The sequence below is a fragment of the Dictyostelium purpureum genome (assembly GCF_000190715.1).
Source record: "Dictyostelium purpureum unplaced genomic scaffold DICPUscaffold_127, whole genome shotgun sequence".
Lineage (NCBI taxonomy): Eukaryota > Evosea > Eumycetozoa > Dictyosteliales > Dictyosteliaceae > Dictyostelium > Dictyostelium purpureum.
Window position 1 is genome coordinate 24,841 of NW_003519464.1, and position 20,771 is coordinate 45,611.

Below are 20,771 nucleotides of genomic sequence, written 5' to 3' on the forward strand. Positions count from 1 at the left end.
TTATTTTAAAATTTAAAAAAATCCAAATTTAACAAATAATAATAAATTATTTTTTTTTATTTTTTTTTATTTTACTGTATTGACCAATAATTTTTATTTTTTTATTTATTTTAGTTTTCTTAAATAATAAACATACACATAATTTTTTTTATTTTTTTTCAACAAATTACACTTTTATAGTTTTCAAAAAAAAAAACTTTAAATATTAAACAGTTTTAGTTTCTTTTTTTTTTTTCTTTGTTCATTTCATTTGTTTTGTATTATATTTTTTTTTCTTTATAATAATAAATTAAATTTAAAAAAAAAAAAAAAGATATTTTATTTTAAAACAAATCTTTATAATAATAAAGTAATACATAATTATTATATAAAAACAATTTTTTTTTTTTAACACACCCAAATTTTAAATATTTAAATAAAAAATAATTTTTTTTTTTTATGTTTGTTTTCACATAAATATTTAAAAATAAACAATGAAATTTTTAGTTTATATTGACGATAAAGAACCATCGTTCTCTGCTTTTTACAGAGTTTTAAACTTAGTAAAAGAGAATGATTGGGTTATCATTGTTGCAAAGGTTAAATTCTATAAGGGAATTGGCCATCGTTCATCCCATGTTATGAAACATTTTACAAGATTATTAGATAAAAAACATGTAAGTATTTTTAATAATTTATTATTTTTAAAAAGAAATATTAATATTTTTTAATAATAAATTTAGATTAAAAATTTAACTTTTATAGAATATGGCTCTATTAAACATATTATTAAAAATAAAGTTAAATTGCTAAAAATCGATATGATTTTAATTGCTGCCCACAACTCAAAAACCAAAAGGTAAAAAAAATAAAAATAAAAAAAAAAAAAAGAAAAAAAAAAATAAAGATTATTAATTTGAATATTTTTTTTTTAGATTATGTAATTACTGTTCAGATAATATCTCATGTAACTTAATGGTTGTAAGAGAGTTTGTACCATTGGAAGAATATTTAATTCCTCCAAGTAACAAAGCCGATTATTCTGTACCAGGGGACTTAAACCCATTAAAGAAAAAACCTTTACAAACCTCCGAATCAATGTCCTCAATCGAATCACCAATGGCCGGTTCCAAACCATCAAGTCTTATCAACTCACCATCTATGGAAACTGTTATCCCGGTTAATAAAAAGTCCAGCAGTTTATCTCCATCAACAAGCTCCTCACTCTCTAAATCCATGGATACCACTCCGATAATGTATGAAAAGAAGAGAAATAATATCTTTGATAACAGAAACAAAGATAATTCATATGATAGTGATGAATCAGAAGAAGAAGAAGAATACAACAAAAAGACACATCATGGTAAGGCTTTAGAAGAATACCATTCTGAATATCGTCTTGTCTCCTCTCCAGCCAATTTAACTAAAAGAAAAGAAGAGGAAGAAAAATTAAGAAAGTCAAATTATCCTCAAAAATCTCATGAAATCCCATCTCAATAAATAATAATAGCCAGTAGTAATAATAATAATTTATATTAAAAAAAAAAAAAAAATGATTTAATTTTCATTAAATTTTATTATTTTTTTTTTTATTGTTTGTACACTAAAAAAATAAAAAAGTAAAAAAAAAATTTAAATAATAAAAAATATACACACCATATCTCTTTGACAGTTTGAATTTCGCAAAACATGTCATTCGTTTGGATTTATGGATCAAAAAAAAAAAAAAAATTTTAAAATTTTTTTGCATTTTCGTATTTCCGTTGCTCTGGTAAAAACGAGGGTGAAAAGGTACCTTTATTTCTATTATTTATATAATTAAAAATAAATGAATTTGTGTGTAAATAATTTTTTTATTTTATTTTTTTTTTAAAAAATTTTTAAATATTATTTTGTACAGATAAATCACACACAACTAACCATTAATTGGTTTATTTATTTAAAATAAATTAAAAAAATATATTTTTATTTTTTTATTTTTTTAAATTTAAATTTTTTTTTTTTTTGTTTTTTGGGCATATTATTTTTCTTTCAACCTTTCCTCCTGCTAAAAAAAAACTTTTTTGTCGTAGAAATTTAAAAAAAAAATTTTTTTGCATTATTTTAGATATTCCACATTCAAAGGTAAACATAAATATTATTATCTCTATAGACGATTCTGATTCTTTTCTTGTATTAATACTAATATTAATTTTCTTTTACTTTTTCTTTTTTTTTTTTTTTTTTATTCTTTATTTTTTTTTTTTTTTTTGGTTAAAAAAAAATCTTATTTAAATTTTTTTTTTTTTTTTTTGTTTCATTAATTATTTGTAAATATATATATATAAAATAAAAGTAAAAATGATCAGATCAATTTTACTTTTAGCTTTTGTTACACTCTCATGTGTATTAGCTGTTCCACAACTCCCAACCGATCAACAAGTAAGTTTTAAAATCAAAAAAATAAAAATTAATTATTATTTAAATAATAATATTAATATATATATTTTTTTAATATTGTAGTATTATATGAAAGGTACTTTTTCAATTCCATATTTTAATATTACAGAACCAATCGAATTAATTTACGATGCTACCAACAACAGACAATATATTAGTTATTATGATGGTATGGATATTACCATTAACTTTTTCAATCAAGATATTTCCTACACTATTAGCCCAGTTAAATATGAAATGACCTGTGTTTCAACTCAAGGTAATGGTACTTTAGTTAACGTTTTACCAACTGAACCATCACAATGGGCCTACAACGGTACTTCAACCGTCAATGGTGTTTCTGTTTACTCATATTTCCAAAAAATCACCCAATACGGTCGTACTGGTTATTACACTTTCTACGTTGATGCCAACGGTACTCCAGTTCAATTCTACATGAATGGTGTTGATTACGTCTTTGGCAGTCACCCAGATATTTACGTTTTAGATTTCACCACCTACAGCACCGATCTTTCACAATACGAAAGCCTCTTCCAACTCCCAGCTCTTTGCAACAATGCTGAAGAAGCTCCACTCCAAGAAGGTCAACTCTCAGGTGCATTCGAATCACTCGGTGACTCACTCAAAGTCAAAGAATCCGATCTCCAAGAAAAATTCGTTGCCTTCAAATCTGAATACGAAAAATCATACGAAAACAAAGAAGAACACGATATGCGTTTCAAAAACTACAAAGTTGCCCACAACAAAATCGTTTCACACAATGCCAAAAACCTCTCATACAAATTAGGTTTCAACCACTATGCTGATTTAAGCGATCACGAATTCAACACCCTCATCAAACCAAAAGTTGCCCGTCCATCAAACAATGGTGCTCACTCTGTCCACGATGATGAAGATATCTACACCATCCCACAATCAGTCGATTGGAGAAACCAAAAATGTGTTACCCCAGTTAAAGATCAAGGTGTCTGTGGTTCATGCTGGACTTTCGGTTCAACTGGTTCACTCGAAGGTACCAACTGTGTTACCAACGGTTATTTAGTTTCACTCTCTGAACAACAATTAGTCGATTGTGCCTACTTAATGGGTTCACAAGGTTGTAACGGTGGTTTCGCCGCTAGTGCTTTCCAATATATCATGGATGCTGGTGGTATTGCTACTGAAAGTGACTACCAATACTTAATGCAAAATGCCTTATGTAAAGATAAATCTACCACCTTCTCTGGTGTTGGTGTTTCATCATACGTTAACGTTACTGCTGGTTCAATCAATGCTTTATTAAACGCTGTTGCCACCCAAGGTCCAGTTGCTATTGCCATTGATGCTAGTGTTGATGATTTCAGATATTACCAATCAGGTATCTACAGCAATCCATCATGTAAAAATGGTCCAGATGATTTAGATCACGAAGTCTTAGCCATCGGTTATGGTACATTAAATGGTGTTGATTACTGGTTAGTCAAGAACTCATGGTCCACCAACTGGGGTATGGAAGGTTACTTCATGCTCGAAAGAGCCAATAACTTATGTGGTCCAGCCAGTCAAGCCACCTATCCATTACCAACTACTAGCAAATAAATACACAGTATTATAGTATAGTAATAAAAAAACAAACAACAAAATAATAATATATAACTAAACTTAATTGTTAATTAAATTTTAATAATTATTTTAAAACCTACCTTTAAACTACAAAGTTTTTTTTTTTTTTTATATATGGGCATCCCCAAATTTTTTTATTTTTTTATTTATTTTTTTAACTAAATTTGCAAAAGTTTATAATTTTTTTTGAACTTTAATATTAGTAAATAATAATTTTGTTTTTTTTAAAAAAAATTTTTATAACACACACTTGTAAAAATATTATCTGTATAATATTTTATATATAAATATTTTTTTTTTTTTTTTAAAAAATTATTTATATCAGAAAAAAGAAAATAAAATTATTATTTTTTAAAAAAAAAAAGAAAAGATAGAAATGAAAAAATTAGTATATTTAATTTTAATGTTAGTTATTAATATGGTATTATGGGTATTATGTGAAGGTAAGCTTATTATTTATTTTATTTTATTTATTTTTATATATTTTTTTTTTTTTTTTTAAAACTCTATTTGTATTTATTTATTAATTAATAAATTTTAGAAAAGTTAAACTCCTTCATGGATTGCCAAATATGTAATGAACTTGCTAAATCTTACAATGAAATAAATGAATGGAAATATGTACCTTTAGTACATAGATTTATTTTATTTGATCTGAATGATAAGATAGCAGTAGAAAATTTTTTATATACAAATCTATGCGAGGGAATGCAAATGTGGAGTAAAGAATTATGTGATAGTTTTTGGGGTATTTATTATAATATTAACTTATTATTTATTATTTATAAGTTTATTAATTTATATATTTTCTTAACCATTAAAAAATTTTTAGAAAAACATGCTTATGAATTATTTAAAATTATTGATAGTAAAAAGGCAATTTTTTCAAATTCATGCCTTGTTATTGGTTATTGTAAAATGATGTCCTATTAGTAATTTTTCTTTTATAATAATTTTATGAAAATTATTAGATAATTATCATTTATAAATTCATTAATTTAAAAATAAAATTCATTTCCTTTATATATACTAAGGAGTTCTTTCTTTATATTTTTTAAAATTTTTTTTAGTTCATAAACAAGTTTAGGAAATTTTTTTTTCAAATTTATAGAATCATATTGGTGTTTAATTATCATGAGCAAAATTAGTAAAAATTTTATCTTCTTTTATTCAAATCATTTTTAAATATGTTTTAAAGATAAAATAAGTTCTCAATAGGTTTTTAAAAAACTATTATTTTAATAAATAATTTTTTCTTTCTTTATTCATCAAAATACACAAACATATATCAATAATAATTTAAACTATTTTCCAATATAAATCACCTTAAAGATGCGAAAGAACCAAATATTTCATAAAAGGGGATGTAGCTCAGATGGTAGAGCGCTCGCTTAGCATGCGAGAGGTAAAGGGATCGATACCCTTCTTCTCCAAATTTTAATTTATATAAATCTTCTCGGTGATTTAAACCAAATATCCACATTTTATAATATTTTCTTTAAAAACTTTATAAAAAACATTAATAAAATTTTACTGATTAATTTAAAGCATGCAGTCTCTTTATTGGACATTGCTGTATCTGTGCACTAATTAATGCAACTCCATTATTATATATTGTTACCAAAGTTAATATTAATATCTAAAAACCAACTATTAATTTTTCAAATAAAATCAATACATTCTAAAATATTCTTTTGGTTAAAATAAAATTATTTTTATCAAACTTAAAAAAAAATAATTATTTTTATTTTATTTTTATTTTTATTTTTATTTTTATTTTTATTTTTATTTTTATTTTTATTTTTATTTTTATTTTTATTTTTATTTTTATTTTTATTTTTATTTTTATTTTTATTTTTATTTTTATTTCTTTTTACAAAAATAAAAAAAAGTAATGGGATTTTACAATTTTTGGAGGACATCTCCTTTTTAATAAACAAGATAAACCAAAATACAACTATTGTTTTAAAATTTTTCTTGATTTATATAAATCTAAAAATAAATTTATTTTTTGTAAAATTATTAAAAATAAAAAAGTATAAATTTAAAAAAAATATTTTTATTCCTTAAAAAAAAAATCTAAATATGTTATTCAGTAAGATATTTTAAAAAAAGATATTTAAAATATAAAACTAATTCTTTTTATTTCTTTAGAATCACTACAATCCATCAACTTAAAATCAAATTCCTCAAAGATCCAATTAACAGCATCAAATAACACCACCTCAACTGGTTCAAATAATATAGCTCTTTTTGGTGTTGTTGCTTTGGGACTTGAAACATCAATCACTGATATATATGTTCAACTTTAAATGTCATATTAAATGAAACACATTCTTTTAAAGTAAAACTGCTTTAAATAAAATTTATTTTATTTTCAATATAAAACATTTTTTTTATTTTTTTAATTAAAAAAAATTTTCATCATTTTTTTAAGTATATCTTTTTTTTTTTAAATATTTACAAAATACTTTTTTTTTTTTTTTATTATAATAAAAAAAAAATTTAAAATAATCATTTTTTTTTATTTTTTTTTTAGTTTTTTTTTTAGTTATTATTTTTCCATGAGTTTAGAAATGAAGTCATCGAAAATTCTTTTTTAACTTTATCGGGTCTGTCTGAAATTGATCCATAACCATCAAAAGATGAAGATTCCTTTTCTTTTGGTTCACAAATTAAACTTAGTTTATACTTTGATTTTTGAGATTGAATTGAAGGTAAATTATTTAAATAACGTTGAGTAATTTCTTCGGTTTCTAAATGGTATTGTTGTTGGTATTGTTTGAGTTCTCTAATGACAACTGATATTTTTCTACATTTTTCAAAATTTATAATTTCTTCATCTTGATTTAAATGATTCTTCATACCATCCTCTATAAAAGTTAAATGAGTTAAATAAACACCTAAATAAGGTATACATGGTGGATGAATATTGTGGAGCTCTTGAATATAGTTCTTATAGTTGGAATCATGTCTTGCTTTTAATTAGCTTCATTTTTTAAAAAAAAAATAAAAAAATGTAATTACATGTGTAGTCTCGCAGGTTTTCTGAATCACACACAATTTAAAAGGTCGTATTATAATCTAAATGATAATTAAAGATTGAGGATCTTTTAATGATAGATATATTGTATTTAATTTTTAAAGAATTTTATTTTGAAGTGTGATCTTGTTTATTTTTAAAAGATTGATTGAATGGTGTAAAACTACTTTGTAAATCGTGAATATTTAAAGTTGATCTATTCACTATGCAACAATCAAGATTATTATTTTTTAACCTTTTATTTGATTATGTAAATTACCCACATTCTATTTGAGAATTAAATAAAAAAAACAAAAAAAAAAAAAAAAAAAAATAATTGAGGGTAATAACTGATAATTATTAAAAATATTTTTGAAGTGTGAGCACAACCACTTGGTAATATTAAAAAGTTTTTTTATTTCCAATTAATTGAATTAATTTAAATAAAAAAATTTATGGGGGTTGCAATTTACAAAAGGGTTAAAAACAAACTGTTTTAATTAAAAAAAATGTTTTTTATTTTTTTTTATTTTTTTTTTATTTTATATATTTTACTTTTTTAAAACTTAATAATCATATACATTTTTTTATATATATTTATATTATAAATAAAATATTTTTTAATAAGAAATGGGTATTTCTAAAGAAGAGGTAAAGGGAAAAATTATTGAATTCTTACAATCAAGAGGGGTTTACAGTGTTGATGTAGGAAATCAAGTATTGGTAGATTTTGGATGTTTGTATTTAAGGTTTTTTATATTTTTTTTTAATAAATATTTAACATATTAATTTTTTTTTTTTTAAAAGTGGGTAGCATAACATTAATAGAACTAGGTCAAATCTTAGAAGGTGCTTATGATAAAGAGATCTCATTTGAAGAGTTTAGTACAAAAACAGTAGATGAATTAGCAGAATCTATTTCTTCATAATATTCAAATTGTTTTTTTGTCTTAAAAACACAATTTAAAATTTAATTTTTTTTTTAATAAAAACTATTTAATTTTCATATTTCAGTTTTTTTAAAAAATGAAGATGATTCTTAATGATACATAAAGTCATCAGTATTTTTATTTTGTTTTTATTTGTTTTATATTTGATAAAACTTTGCAACACTGTTTTTTTTTTAAAAGTGAAATAAGTAGGGTTTTATATGATTTTAACTTGCCACAAATCTTTTTTTTTTAAAGTAAAGATGTTTGTTAATGATATATTAAGTCATCAGTGTTTAATACTTATATTATTTTTACCACACTATATTATTTTTCTATAACTAAAGTAGCTCCATCTACATTACAACAAGTTGGGGAGAACCAATCATCATTTTTTTTTTAAAAAGTGAAGATTTTAAATTAATCAGCAAAATTTTTTTTTAATAATATATTAAATATTATTGGTATAAGCGAAAGTGTTTATTTATATTAAAATAAGAAGAAGTAAGGGTTGTGGTAAGGTTGAAACAACCTATCTAGTTTAAGAGGTTTTTTTTCCTTAGATTTTTTTACAGGTGATTTCGGACTACCTGATTGGTACGGAGTGGATTTGATTGGCGTGGATATTTGGCTAACATTTCGAGTACGGTTACTTTTTGTGGTGGTATTCGTATTTGTTATGGCGGTTTTATTTTTGGAATTTTGTGAAGCTAATCTTGTAAAGATTTTGTTTAGTGCGTTAACCCTTAATGTTCTTGAGGGTTTGTTGGTTGATGATTTATTGTCATCTTAAGGTGATTGGTTTTATTTGTTTGTTTGTTTCGTCATTTTATTATTTTTTATTTTTTTTATTTTTTTATTTTTTTATTTTTTTTTTTTTAAAAAGCTTAATAATATAATAAATATTATTAGTGTAAGCGACGGTGTTTATTTATATTAAAATATAAGAAGAAGTAGGGGTTGGGGTAAGGTGTGTTGGGGGCAAGGTTGAAACAACCTATCTAGTTTAAGAAGTTTTTTTTTCTTAGATTTTTGTTCAATAGCAGGTGATTTTGGACTACCTGATTGGTACGTAGTGGATTCTTTTTTGATAAATTAAAATAATTGTAGATGGATCGCCTAGGCGACGTGCAAAGGTATTCCCTGTAGTATGTGCCTGCTAGACGCTTGCATCCAAAAATCAATCACAAATCACCAAGAAGATAAAATATGTTAAATAACTAAATTTGCGCATGCTGGGAATCGAACCCAGTTCGCATCCGTGGCAGGGATGCATCATACCACTAGACCACATGCGCTCTGTGATAGAAAATAAAAATTTTGCGTCCTTTAGGTTTTTATTGAAATCTTTTTGGGTTTTTTTCATAAATAAAAAGTAAAATAAAAAAAATAAAAAGAGACTATTTAATGTTTTTGATGTTTGAAAAATGAGATAGCTTTCATTCAGGTTATAAAAAATAAATTAATTGAAACTTGGTGTAAATATTTTTTATTTAAAAAATTAGACTGATTTTTTCTTTGCTGATGATTTTTTGATGTAGGTTTTGATGTAAAAGGCACCAAAGAGAGTAACAAAACAAAGCATATAACCAATCATAAGCCAGTGTAAACCCTATAATTAAAAAATGAAACATTAATATCAATATAAAGTTTCAAAGATTGATTTAAAATAAACATTATTCTTTTACTTTTACGAAATTACAGTCATTATAAATTGAGTAACCAGAGGCAGCAATGTTTACAACGAATTGAATAAGTTGAATTTGAGTTAAATATTTCTTCCACCAAACATTGATACCAAATAAAGCTAATGTATAATAGCTGTACATTATTGAATGTATAATTGAATTCATTAAAGCTGAAATATAACTATCACCACCTGCAACATACCAACAAACTAAAATCCATGGTATTGGCATTGTTGAATGATGAAATACATGTAAAAACTATTTATTATGTTAATATTTTTTTTTTAAAGAGAGATATTATAATTGTTAAAAACTTACTGTAATTTGATTATCTTTTTTTCTTAGAACCCTAAATTATTGGTAAAAAAATATTAGTAATTTGTTATAAAAAAAATAAATAAATAAGACTATTTACATAAAAATTGTATCTATAAATTCAATGAATTTTGAAAAATAAAATAACCAAAGAACTTTTGCCATCTGTTAAAAAATTTTATATTTTAGTAAAATAATAATTAAAATATGGTAGTATTCTTTTACTTACACCAATACCTTTTTCGCTGTAGTCAACAGGATTGCATACTAATGAATAGTCATTAGCATTTGCTTGATGTAAGATTTCAAATACCATATATACACTGAGAAGTGTACAAAATGCGTTATGGATGATTAGGGGATATCTTAAATTGAATGGTTTTTGAGTTTTCATTAATTTTTTACCAAAGAAAATTATAAAATAATATGATAATATTAATATTATCATATCTTGTGGTTTGTTTACCAAAGGAAGGTTTAAAAGTCTTTCATCTATAATTATGAGAAGATAAATTTTTGGTATTAGTATAAAAAAATATAATTAATTTAAATAGGGTGATGTTAATTCTTACCTCTTCTTGATAAATAATAGTTATATGTTTCTGATAAACTATTATAATATTTATTATATATTAAAGTAAATTCTGTCATTTTGATATATACTATGGTATTTAATGATATAAATTAAAATAATAATAAAATTTTTTTTTAAAAAAAAAAAATTAATTAAAAAATATTAAAATAAATATCCACACCGCTATAATCAATCACTAAAATCTTCCCAAGAGATTAAGAGAGAAAGAAAAACTTTAGCCTGTTCATTAATATGATTATTTGAAAATATTGATGATAATTTTAGTGTTTTGTAAATTGCAAAAAATTTAAAAAAATTAAAAAAAAAAAAAAAAAAATAAAATTTAAAAAAAAAAAAAAGAAAATCTTTTTAAAGTTTTTTATGTTTTAAATAAATGACAAAAAAAATTATAATTAATATTTAATTTGAAATTTATTATACTTTTGTCAACAAAAATCAGATTAAAACTCCCAAACCCAATATTAAAATAACATGGGTTTTAAAAAAATTAAACAATTATATTAAATAATCTATATTATATAATTCCTTTTTCTTTTTTTTTGTATTAAAATATATGCCGAGTATTATAATTTTTTTTATTGTTATTTTTATTTTTTGGAGGCGATTCAGGTTGGGAGTAAATGCTACTAAAAAAAAGAAAAAATTTATTATAATATTAATTTTCAAAAATAGATATATTTTTGGATACTGCACCATATCTAAAATGATATAATAAAATTGAACAAATAAATTATAAATAAAAAAAATATATTTAAAAAAAAATTATAATTTTTAAATTAAAAAAAAAAAAAAAAAATTTTTAAAAAAAAGTTATCGGTTTGTCTTATGTGGTCGATTTCAAAAAAAGTGCATTATAAAATATTTTATAATTTTATTTTATATAATTCCTTTCCCTATCAAAATTTCCAGTTCAATACATTTGATAAAATACTGCATCAATTGGTATTTAAAATCTGCTGGTATTCACTTACTTTCTATCAATCAAATAATACTTTTTTTTCAAAACTAAGCAAAATTTAATTAAACTAAAAATAAATGGGATTTTTTTTTTTCTAAAATAAATATCCGATATCATTTTTTTTACAATAATTGTGGAGATCGCAACTTTTTCTCTGATAAGTGGTATTTTTTTTTTTTAAAATTATTTTAAAACATTTATTTTTCTTTTAGATGAAATTTTTTTTTTTTTAAATTTATTTTTATAAAACTTTTAAAAATAAATAAATAAAAATGAAAATTATTTTTATTTGTATAATAATTTTAATATTAGGAGTAAATTTAAAAAGTGTGAGAGCTTGTTCCAGTTTGGGTAATTGTCCTCAATTAGGTGAAAGTTGCGAAGGTTCTTGTGCTCCAGGTTTAGATTGTGTTGATGGTGAATGTATATCAATGATTATCTGTGATCCCAAATTACCAATTACTCAAGATACCTGTACTTCTTCAAATTTATGCACAAAGAGAAATGATAATGTTGGTGTTTGTTTACCATATGTTGCTTTAAAATCAGATGGATCAGCCCCATGCAGCAGACCAGCCAACTGTGCCTCAAACCAATGTGAAAATTCAAAATGTATCCCATTTCCAACAGCTATGTGTTATTCTGGTAAATATTTATAATAAAAAAAAAATTGTAATAAATTTAAAAATTAATTTTTCTTTTATTTTTTAAAAATTATAGATTCTGAATGTGGTTATAACTCCTATTGTAAAGTATCCTCACCTGGGGGCCCAGTAGGTATCCCAATGAGCATTTGTACAAGCAAAAATGCTATGGGAACCTGTACATCCCCAAATGAATGTTCTAGTGGAGTTTGTGTTAATGGTAATTGTGCCGCAATTTACTCTGGAAAAGAAAATGATGCTTGTTCTTTTTCAACCCAATCATTTCCATTAACTAATCCATGCGATATTGGTTTAACAGTAAGTATTCTCATTTATTAAATAGATAATAAAAAATATTTAAAATTTTAAAATCTAATTTCTATTTAGTGTATGGGTGGTAAATGTGTTAAATATGAAGAAAAAGAATGTAGTAGCACTATCTCATGTAGTCAATACGAAACCTGCCAATGTACTGATGGTGCTATTGGTGAAAGTGGAGTATGTAAAATTAATTACAAACTAAATGCTGAATGTAAAACTGCGACTGCTGCTATTATTGCCTGTGCAAATTCTCACAATGTATATGTAAATACCAACAATTATGTATTACAGCAATCATGTAGTAATGAATATTGTGATTATAAAAACAAATGCTTTAATCCAGAATATTTTGGATGTAGTCAAACTGAACTTTTTAAAATGTGCCCCTCTGATGACTATACAAAACCAATCGATACCGATAGCTCCAATTCAAACTCTACATCATCTTCAAACTCTACTTCATCTCACGACTCATCCTCATCAAACCAAAACTCATCCAATTCTTCATTTTCATCGTCATCATCAGAAGATCATGTAAATTCATCATTTAACACTGCTCCTTCACTAATTATTTTAATATTAATTTTAACTATTTCTTCTTTCTTCTAAAATAATAAAAATAAATTTTTTTTTAATATTTAAATTTAAATTTATATATTATAAAATAAAAATAAATATTTTTTCTATTTTATTCATTTTATTTTTTCTATTTTTTTATTCATTTTAATTTTTTTATTTTTTAGAAAATATTTTATAAAATTTTTTTTTTGGTGTTTGTTTCAAGAAAAGCTTGTTAGTACTGTATATTTTATGTTATAGTGTTACTATATATAAATATGAATTATAAAGATTATATTAAATCTTTATTAAGATAGAGTTACAAAACAAAGTGAAAGAATTAGAAAAAAATATTTTGGAGTTATTTGAGTCATTAGTTGTTTCTGGTTTCCATTTTTTAATATGCGTAGTTATTATCTACCTTAACTTATGTGTCTTTGTATTTCATTTGCTATATTTGAAGGTGATAAAAAAAAATTAATAAAAAATAATTAAAAAAACAATTAATATTTTAAAAAAAATAAACAATTAATATTTTAAAAAAAAATAAATAAACAATTTTTTTTTAATTTTTTTTTTTGAAAATTAATAAAAAATAAAATAAGAATCCCGCTCCTAACATTTTAAGGGTTAACATTGTATATTTTATATTATAGTGATAGTATATATAATATAAATATGAATAATAAAGATGATTTTGAATCACCAGAATCATCAGATCGTGAATATTCAAGTAAAGAATGTGAAATAAAAATAAAAAAATTAGAAGAACAGATAGAACAGTTAAAAATTCAAATAGAAGAAAAGGATGAGATTATTGAAAATTTAAATCAAACAAATAAAGAAGATATAAATGGGATAACATACCATATTACAATGGAATTTTATTTATTAGGCAAAATCCATAAACCAGAAATAAATGAAAAGGATAAAACAATTAAAAAGTTACAAGAAGAAGAGTTACAAAACAAAGTGAAAGAACTAGAAAAAAATATATCAGAGTTATTTGAGTGAAATAAAAAACTCAAAGAATCGATTAACAGTTTAAACGAGAATTATGAAAAACTTGAAGATGATTTAAAAGAATTAGCAAAAAAAGTTGAAAAAATAACAATTGAAAATACATTATACCACAACAAAAATTATAAAGATCCAACAATCTCAGCATATATTCATTCATCCAAAGTATCAAAATTTTATCTTGAAAAAATATTGTTGCCCCTTTTTGAAGAAACTGCTGGATACAGAGAATATATTAATAATTATAGACCCAAAGAAAAACCTTCTTTTGAAGATTATTTTTATCACAAGTACGAATTAGATCATGAAATTGTCAAGAAAGCAAATGATCTTCATGGAGTAAATGTAAAAATAGTTCGTCACTTAATAAATTACAGATATGGTGTAGCACTTTGTTTTGAAGGGAATATTGTCGATATTGGTTATTCAATGGACAAAGCACTGACCTTGGGTCCTCATCTTGCATACGGTGAACATGAAGAGTTGATGAAAACTATGGAACCCCATATTAAAAAATGGAAACCAGAACCAACTAATGACGAAGGAATGAATAAAAGATTTTAATAAAGGTTTTAATCTCATTTTACTATTATCTCATAATCTAAAATTTATTTATTTATTTTTATTCACATTAAATACATACACAAAAATAAAATAATTTATGGTTTATAAGCCGAATGAAATGATATATCATTATTCAAAAATATAAATAGCATCTAATAGTATCATTTTAATTTTTGGTGCCCAATATTGTTGTTTTATTTTTTTATTTTTTTATTTTTTTTTTTGTTTTAGCAATGTGTCAAGTTTGGAATTGTTTTTTTTTTTTGAAAAATTTTGACTAAATCCTGAAATATTCCCATTTCTTAAATTTTTATCAAAGGTTTTATTCAAATGGTTGCTTATTTTAAAATTTAAAAATAATTTTTTTATTTTTTTATTTTTTTTAAAATTCAATTCTTATCTTTTTAACAGCTATAATAATGATTTGAAGTTTAATTTTGGTTTAAGTATTGAATAATAGAAACAAAATATTATACAATCCAAAATTTTCATTTTATAATTCTAATTTTTTTTTTTTTTTTTTTGTTGATTAAGACAATTTTATTTTATTTTAAAAATGCACTCTTAAAAAAAACGAACTTAAAAATTATTTAATATTTTTTTCTCAACTTTTATTTTTTAAACTCTAGAGCTTACGTTTATAAAGAAAAAAAAATTTATTTTACCTTATCCAATTTTAAAAAAAAAAAAACTAATTTCCAAACAAGTATAAAAAATGTAAATAAATAACAAAATTAATTTATTATTTTATTTATTCTATTATATCAAAATTTAAAAAAAGTAAAAATATTAACCAACAACATTCATTAGTATGATTAGTCGAGAGTTAATGGATTTTAATGACGGGTACCCGACACTAGATGATTTAAATGTAGATTCTAGTAAAAAAGCTTTAACATTTTTAATGATGAAATTTCAATGAATGCAAACCTTAACGATCCAGAATCATTTGTTAATGAAAGTGAAGAGCAAAATAGACTTCGAGGCTACTTTATCGATTCCCAAAGAATGGCCAGAGACAATGGAAACAAGGCAAAAAGGATTGGTATTACTTTTAAGTCGCTTACAGTTGTAGGAAAAGGTGCTGATGAATCTATTATAAATGATATGTCAAGTCCACTTTTTTCATTTATCGATTTATTTAAAAAATCAACTTGGTATGTATCCAGCTATAGGAGAATGCTATTCTTTATTTAAATAATTATAAATATATATATTTTTGTATACCATTTTTAAAAAGAACTCATATAATATAAACACATTTTCCTTAATCCCTTTTTTTATTTTATTTTTTATTCATTATCACCAAATCACAGTATTTTTTCTTATATAAACATATAAATATATTTATGGATAAAAATTTTAATACTAATAGTTTAATAAAAAATAGGAAAAAAAAAACATCTCAGTTTGATATTCTTCATGATAGTATGTATATACCAATAAATTTAAAAAAACCTTATTTTTTTTAATTATATTTATTTATTTATTTTTAATAGTTACTGGTTTCTGTAAAGATGGAGAAATGCTACTTGTATTAGGTAGACCTGGTTCCGGTTGTAGTACTTTGTTCGTGTTCTTTCTAATCAAACCAAATCATATGTTTCTGTCAAAGGAGATATTACCTATGGTGGAATCGAATCAAAGAATTTTAAATATAAATCTGAAGCCATTTACACACCAGAAGAAGATTGCCATCATCCTACACTTACAGTTAGAGAAACATTAGATTTTGCTCTTAAAGTAATTATATTTAAAGTAATTATATTCTTTGTATAAATAAAAATTAATTTTTTTTTAGTGTAAGACACCAACAAATAGATTACCTAATGAAAATAAGAGAACTTTTCGTGAGAAGGTTTTTGGCTTATTATTGACCATGTTTGGTATGGTGCACCAGGCAGATACAATTGTTGGTAATGAGTTTATTAGAGGTCTAAGTGGAGGTGAAAGAAAACGTCTAACTATCACTGAAGCAATGGTTTCGGGTTCTTGTGTAACATGTTGGGATTGTTCAACAAGAGGTCTTGATGCTGCATCTGCACTTAATTTGGCAAAATCTCTTAGAATTACGACTGATACACTTCATAAAACTACAATAGCTTCTTTTTATCAAGCATCCGATTCAATTTATAAATGTTTTGATAAAGTGTTGATTTTAGAAAAAGGTTTGTTATTAACAATTAATTTTATATTTAAAAAAATCATTTATTAAAAGTAATATTTTAAAAATGTAGGTCGTTGTATATATTTTGGTCCAGTTAATAAAGCTAAACAATACTTTTTAGACTTAGGTTTTGATTGTGAACCAAGAAAGTCAACTCCAGATTTTTTAACTGGTGTTACCAACCCACAAGAACGTATTGTAAAAAAAGGATTCGAAGACATAGTACCAATTACATCTGGTGATTTTGAAGAGGCATGGAAAAACTCAAATCTCTATCAAATATCAATGGACCAATTAAAAGATTATGAAATTCAAACAGAAAAGAGTCAACCAAGTAAAGATTTTATTCAAGAGATCAAGAATGAAAAATCGAAAAGGTTCACAATATACAACGTCATTTGTAACACAGGTAGTTGCATTAGTAAAAAGAAACTTTTCGATGGTTTGGTGTGATAGATTTGGAATCTTTAGTAAATATTTCTCGGTAGTTATTCAAGCGTGCCTTTATGGATCTCTTTTTTACGATATGAAAAATGATATGGCTGGTGTATTTACCCGTGGTGGTGCTATTCTTGGGAGTATTTTCTTTAATGCTTTTCTTTCTGTAGGTGAAATGCAAGCAACATTCTTCGGCCGTAGAATTTTGCAAAAACATTCATCTTATAAAATGTATCGTCCATCAGCTCTACATATTGCCCAAGTGGTAAATGACTTACCATTTATCTTTGTACAAGTAATACTATTCTCGTCAATTGTTTACTTTATGTTTGGTCTTACTCCCAAAGCTGGCAAATTTTTTATATTTATTTTTATAAATATTGGTGGTGCTTTGTGCTGTACTGCATTATTCCGTTTATTTGGTAACCTATGTCCATCAATCTATGTTGCTCAGAATATCCTTAATGTATTTATGATATTCCTATTCACTTTTGCTGGATACACAATCCCTAAAGACAAGTTAGATGAAATTTCGTGGCTCGGTTGGTTCTTTTGGTGTAAGTAAAATGGATTAAAAATTATATAGACCAACTATATTAACGATTATTTTATTTTTAAAAAAAGGTAATCCATTTTCATATTCATTTAAAGCTTTAATGGAAAATGAGTTTGTAGGTTTGGATTTTCAGTGTACTCAAGAGGCCATTCCATACGGTGGGTTTTATCAAAACTATAGCTCATATAGAATATGTCCAGTTGCTGGTTCAAACCAAGGTGAATTAAAGTTTACTGGTAGTTTTTATTTAACCAAAAACCTATCATTTCCGACCAATCAGTTAGCATTAAATACCATTGTTGTGTATTTATTTTGGATTCTCTTTGTAGTTTTAAATATGATTGCTGTAAGTAAAATTATTTTTCAATCCCATGATTGACCCTATCAAAAAACTAATATCTTTCTAATAGTTGGAAGTTTTAGATCACACATCTGGTGGATATACTCATAAAGTATATAAAAAAGGTAAAGCCCCCAAAATAAATGATGTAGAAGAAGAAAGAAATCAGATTGAACTTGTTGCTAAAGCTACTGCAAATATGAAGAACACACTTGAAATGCACGGTGGTATTTTCACATGGAAGAATATTTACTATACCGTTCCTACTCCAAGTGGAGAAAAGTTACTTTTAGACAATATAGATGGATGGATAAAACCTGGTCAAATGACTGCTTTAATGGGGGCAAGTGGCGCTGGTAAAACAACACTCTTAGATGTTTTAGCAAAAAGAAAAACATTAGGTTTTGCTATAGGAGATTGTACACTAAATGGCAAACCATTAGAAATTGATTTTGAAAGAATTACAGGGTAAATAATAAAACATTGTTTTTTTTATAAAAAATATTATACTAACATTTATTCTCCATTAAATTCAGTTACGTTGAACAAATGGATGTTCATAATCCAGGCCTAACAGTTCGAGAAGCATTAAGATTTTCAGCAAAACTCCGTCAAGAACCATATGTCTCAATAGAAGAGAAATTTAAATACGTTGAGCATGTCCTTGAGATGATGGAAATGGCACATTTAGGTGACGCATTGGTCGGTAATTTAGAAACCGGTGTTGGTATTTCCGTAGAAGAAAGAAAACGTTTGACAATTGGTTTAGAGTTGGTTGCAAAACCATATTTACTCTTTCTTGATGAACCTACATCTGGTTTAGATGCCCAAAGCTCCTACAATATCATCAAGTTTATTCGTAAATTAGCAGATGCTGGGATGCCATTGGTTTGTACTATTCACCAACCATCAAGTGTTTTGTTTGAACATTTTGACCGTATTCTACTCTTAGGCAAAGGTGGCAAAACTGTTTACTTTGGAGATATTGGTGAACGTTCAAATGTTCTTTCTTCTTATTTCGAACATTATGGTGTTAGACCATGCACACAAAATGAAAATCCCGCTGAATATATGTTTGAAGCACTTGGTACAGATGTTAATTGGCCAGATGTTTGGGCTCAATCACCCGAAAAAGCTGCAGTTACAGAGGAACTGAATCAATTAAAAGATACTATCAACCAAGAATTTATTAAACATGGCGAACCTAGAGAATTTGCAACACCACTGTGGTATCAATTTAAAGAAGTCTACAAAAGATTAAATCTCATTTGGTGGAGAGACCCATACTACACATTTGGGAGCATGGGTCAAGCAATAATCTGTGGTCTAGTAATAGGTTTTACATTTTACAACCTTAAAGACTCATCATCTGACATGATCCAACGTGTATTCTTTATTTTCGGAACTCTCATTCTAGGTATTCTCTTGATTTTTGCTGTTATGCCTCAAATTATCATTCAAAAAGCATACTTTACTCGTGACTTTGCTTCAAAGTACTATTCATGGTTACCTTTCACTTTGGGCATTGTTATTGTAGAGCTGCCATATACAATTGTTTCTGGTACACTCTTTTATTTCTGCTGCTTCTGGACCTCTGGTTTAGACTCCAACCCCAGTTCAAACTTTTATTTCTGGATCACCTATATCCTATTTATGATTTTCTGTGTCACATTTGGTCAAGCTATTAGTGCATTTTGTATCAATAATTTACTCGCTATGACAGTATTACCACTGTTATCTGTCTACCTATTTTTATTCTCTGGTGTTATGGTGTAAGTTTTTATTAATTTATTGTTTTAACTAAATTTTAAAATATAAATATAATATTAATATTAATATCTTTATCAATTCTATAGTCCTCCATCAAATATTCATGGATTCGAGAAATGGATGTACTATGTAAACCCAACCAAATATCTCCTCGAAGGTATTTCAACAAATGTATTAGATTCTGTTCAAGTTCATTGCACAAATAGAGATTTAGTTTTATTCACCTATCCAACAGCAAACTTTACATCATGTAAAGATTATACAAGCCAGTTTGAGGCAATTATAGAATCGGGCTATGTTGACAATAACGAAAATGGTACATTACCAGAAGGCTACTGTGGCTATTGCAATTATAAAAGTGGTGAAGAATTACAAAACTTTAGGTTGGTCCTCAAGTAATAAATGGTGGAACTTTTTAATTTTATGTGGATATGTTTTATTCAATATTATAATGACAATAGGTTTCATCTATTTAACAAAAAAAGGAAAAAGATAAATTTCATATCTCTTTCTAAAATAAAATTTATTAAATTATATTAATATAATTTAATCAGTCACTTTAAAAAAAAAAAAACTGGTAAATTTATTTTATTTTTATTTTTATTTTTTTTGGCATCCTAAAAATTTAAAAAAAAAATAATAAAATAAATTTCTTATTTTTTTTCGAAAAAAAAAATAAATCAAAATTCATCTATTTATTTTTGCACACACACAAACACAGTGTTGTTTTTTTTTCTTTTTTTTATTTAAATATATATATTTTTTTGTAAATAATTGTTTTTATCTATTTTTCACACACTTAAACACCCTCTCAATTTGTCTCTATTTTTATCTTTTTTATTTTTTTTTAATTCAATTTTTTTTTT

The 20,771-nt window shown here is 24.5% G+C and overlaps 8 protein-coding genes and 1 pseudogene across 9 annotated transcripts; 7 read left to right on the forward strand and 2 right to left on the reverse strand.

Annotated features, from left to right (window-relative positions):
- Positions 1–159: 159 nt before the first annotated feature.
- Positions 160–1,620, forward strand: DICPUDRAFT_92062 (uncharacterized protein). The gene is made up of 3 exons (XM_003288203.1): positions 160–656; positions 723–838; positions 915–1,620. Exons 1-3 carry the CDS (start codon positions 474–476, stop codon positions 1,477–1,479), a joined length of 864 nt encoding a protein of 287 aa, XP_003288251.1. The 5' UTR covers positions 160–473; the 3' UTR covers positions 1,480–1,620.
- Positions 1,621–2,315: 695 nt separating this feature from the next.
- On the forward strand, positions 2,316–4,098 carry DICPUDRAFT_55299 (uncharacterized protein). Its single transcript, XM_003288204.1, has 2 exons — positions 2,316–2,400; positions 2,482–4,098. The coding sequence occupies exons 1-2, from the start codon at positions 2,320–2,322 to the stop codon at positions 3,994–3,996; spliced, it is 1,596 nt and encodes a 531-aa protein (XP_003288252.1). The 5' UTR covers positions 2,316–2,319; the 3' UTR covers positions 3,997–4,098.
- Positions 4,099–4,396: 298 nt separating this feature from the next.
- Positions 4,397–6,332, forward strand: DICPUDRAFT_152473 (uncharacterized protein; the record flags this gene model as incomplete). Its single annotated transcript, XM_003288205.1, has 3 exons — positions 4,397–4,463; positions 4,562–4,768; positions 6,175–6,332. The coding sequence occupies 3 exons, from the start codon at positions 4,397–4,399 to the stop codon at positions 6,330–6,332; spliced, it is 432 nt and encodes a 143-aa protein (XP_003288253.1).
- A 349-nt stretch (positions 6,333–6,681) lies between these two features.
- On the reverse strand, positions 6,682–6,948 carry DICPUDRAFT_13655 (uncharacterized protein; the record flags this gene model as incomplete). The annotated part of the gene is made up of 1 exon (XM_003288218.1): positions 6,682–6,948. A coding segment is annotated over one exon (267 nt), but the record flags the coding sequence as incomplete, so codon positions are not given.
- A 724-nt stretch (positions 6,949–7,672) lies between these two features.
- On the forward strand, positions 7,673–7,971 carry DICPUDRAFT_152475 (uncharacterized protein; the record flags this gene model as incomplete). Its single annotated transcript, XM_003288206.1, has 2 exons — positions 7,673–7,778; positions 7,850–7,971. The coding sequence occupies 2 exons, from the start codon at positions 7,673–7,675 to the stop codon at positions 7,969–7,971; spliced, it is 228 nt and encodes a 75-aa protein (XP_003288254.1).
- Positions 7,972–9,472: 1,501 nt separating this feature from the next.
- On the reverse strand, positions 9,473–10,625 carry DICPUDRAFT_33776 (uncharacterized protein; the record flags this gene model as incomplete). The annotated part of the gene is made up of 6 exons (XM_003288219.1): positions 9,473–9,583; positions 9,660–9,850; positions 9,974–10,008; positions 10,075–10,139; positions 10,204–10,466; positions 10,547–10,625. 6 exons carry the CDS (start codon positions 10,623–10,625, stop codon positions 9,473–9,475), a joined length of 744 nt encoding a protein of 247 aa, XP_003288267.1.
- A 1,174-nt stretch (positions 10,626–11,799) lies between these two features.
- DICPUDRAFT_152477 (uncharacterized protein) lies at positions 11,800–13,101 on the forward strand (the record flags this gene model as incomplete). Its single annotated transcript, XM_003288207.1, has 3 exons — positions 11,800–12,172; positions 12,248–12,489; positions 12,559–13,101. The coding sequence occupies 3 exons, from the start codon at positions 11,800–11,802 to the stop codon at positions 13,099–13,101; spliced, it is 1,158 nt and encodes a 385-aa protein (XP_003288255.1).
- A 627-nt stretch (positions 13,102–13,728) lies between these two features.
- DICPUDRAFT_152478 (uncharacterized protein) lies at positions 13,729–14,634 on the forward strand (the record flags this gene model as incomplete). Its single annotated transcript, XM_003288208.1, has 3 exons — positions 13,729–13,783; positions 13,946–14,051; positions 14,319–14,634. The coding sequence occupies 3 exons, from the start codon at positions 13,729–13,731 to the stop codon at positions 14,632–14,634; spliced, it is 477 nt and encodes a 158-aa protein (XP_003288256.1).
- A 918-nt stretch (positions 14,635–15,552) lies between these two features.
- DICPUDRAFT_87954 lies at positions 15,553–20,401 on the forward strand (annotated as a pseudogene; the record flags this gene model as incomplete). The annotated part of the gene is made up of 12 exons: positions 15,553–15,791; positions 16,025–16,062; positions 16,134–16,168; positions 16,198–16,377; positions 16,436–16,802; positions 16,872–17,135; positions 17,215–17,796; positions 17,864–18,141; positions 18,206–18,603; positions 18,672–19,907; positions 19,992–20,221; positions 20,265–20,401. Coding segments are annotated over 12 exons (3,984 nt in total).
- Between the last annotated feature and the right edge of the window lie 370 nt (positions 20,402–20,771).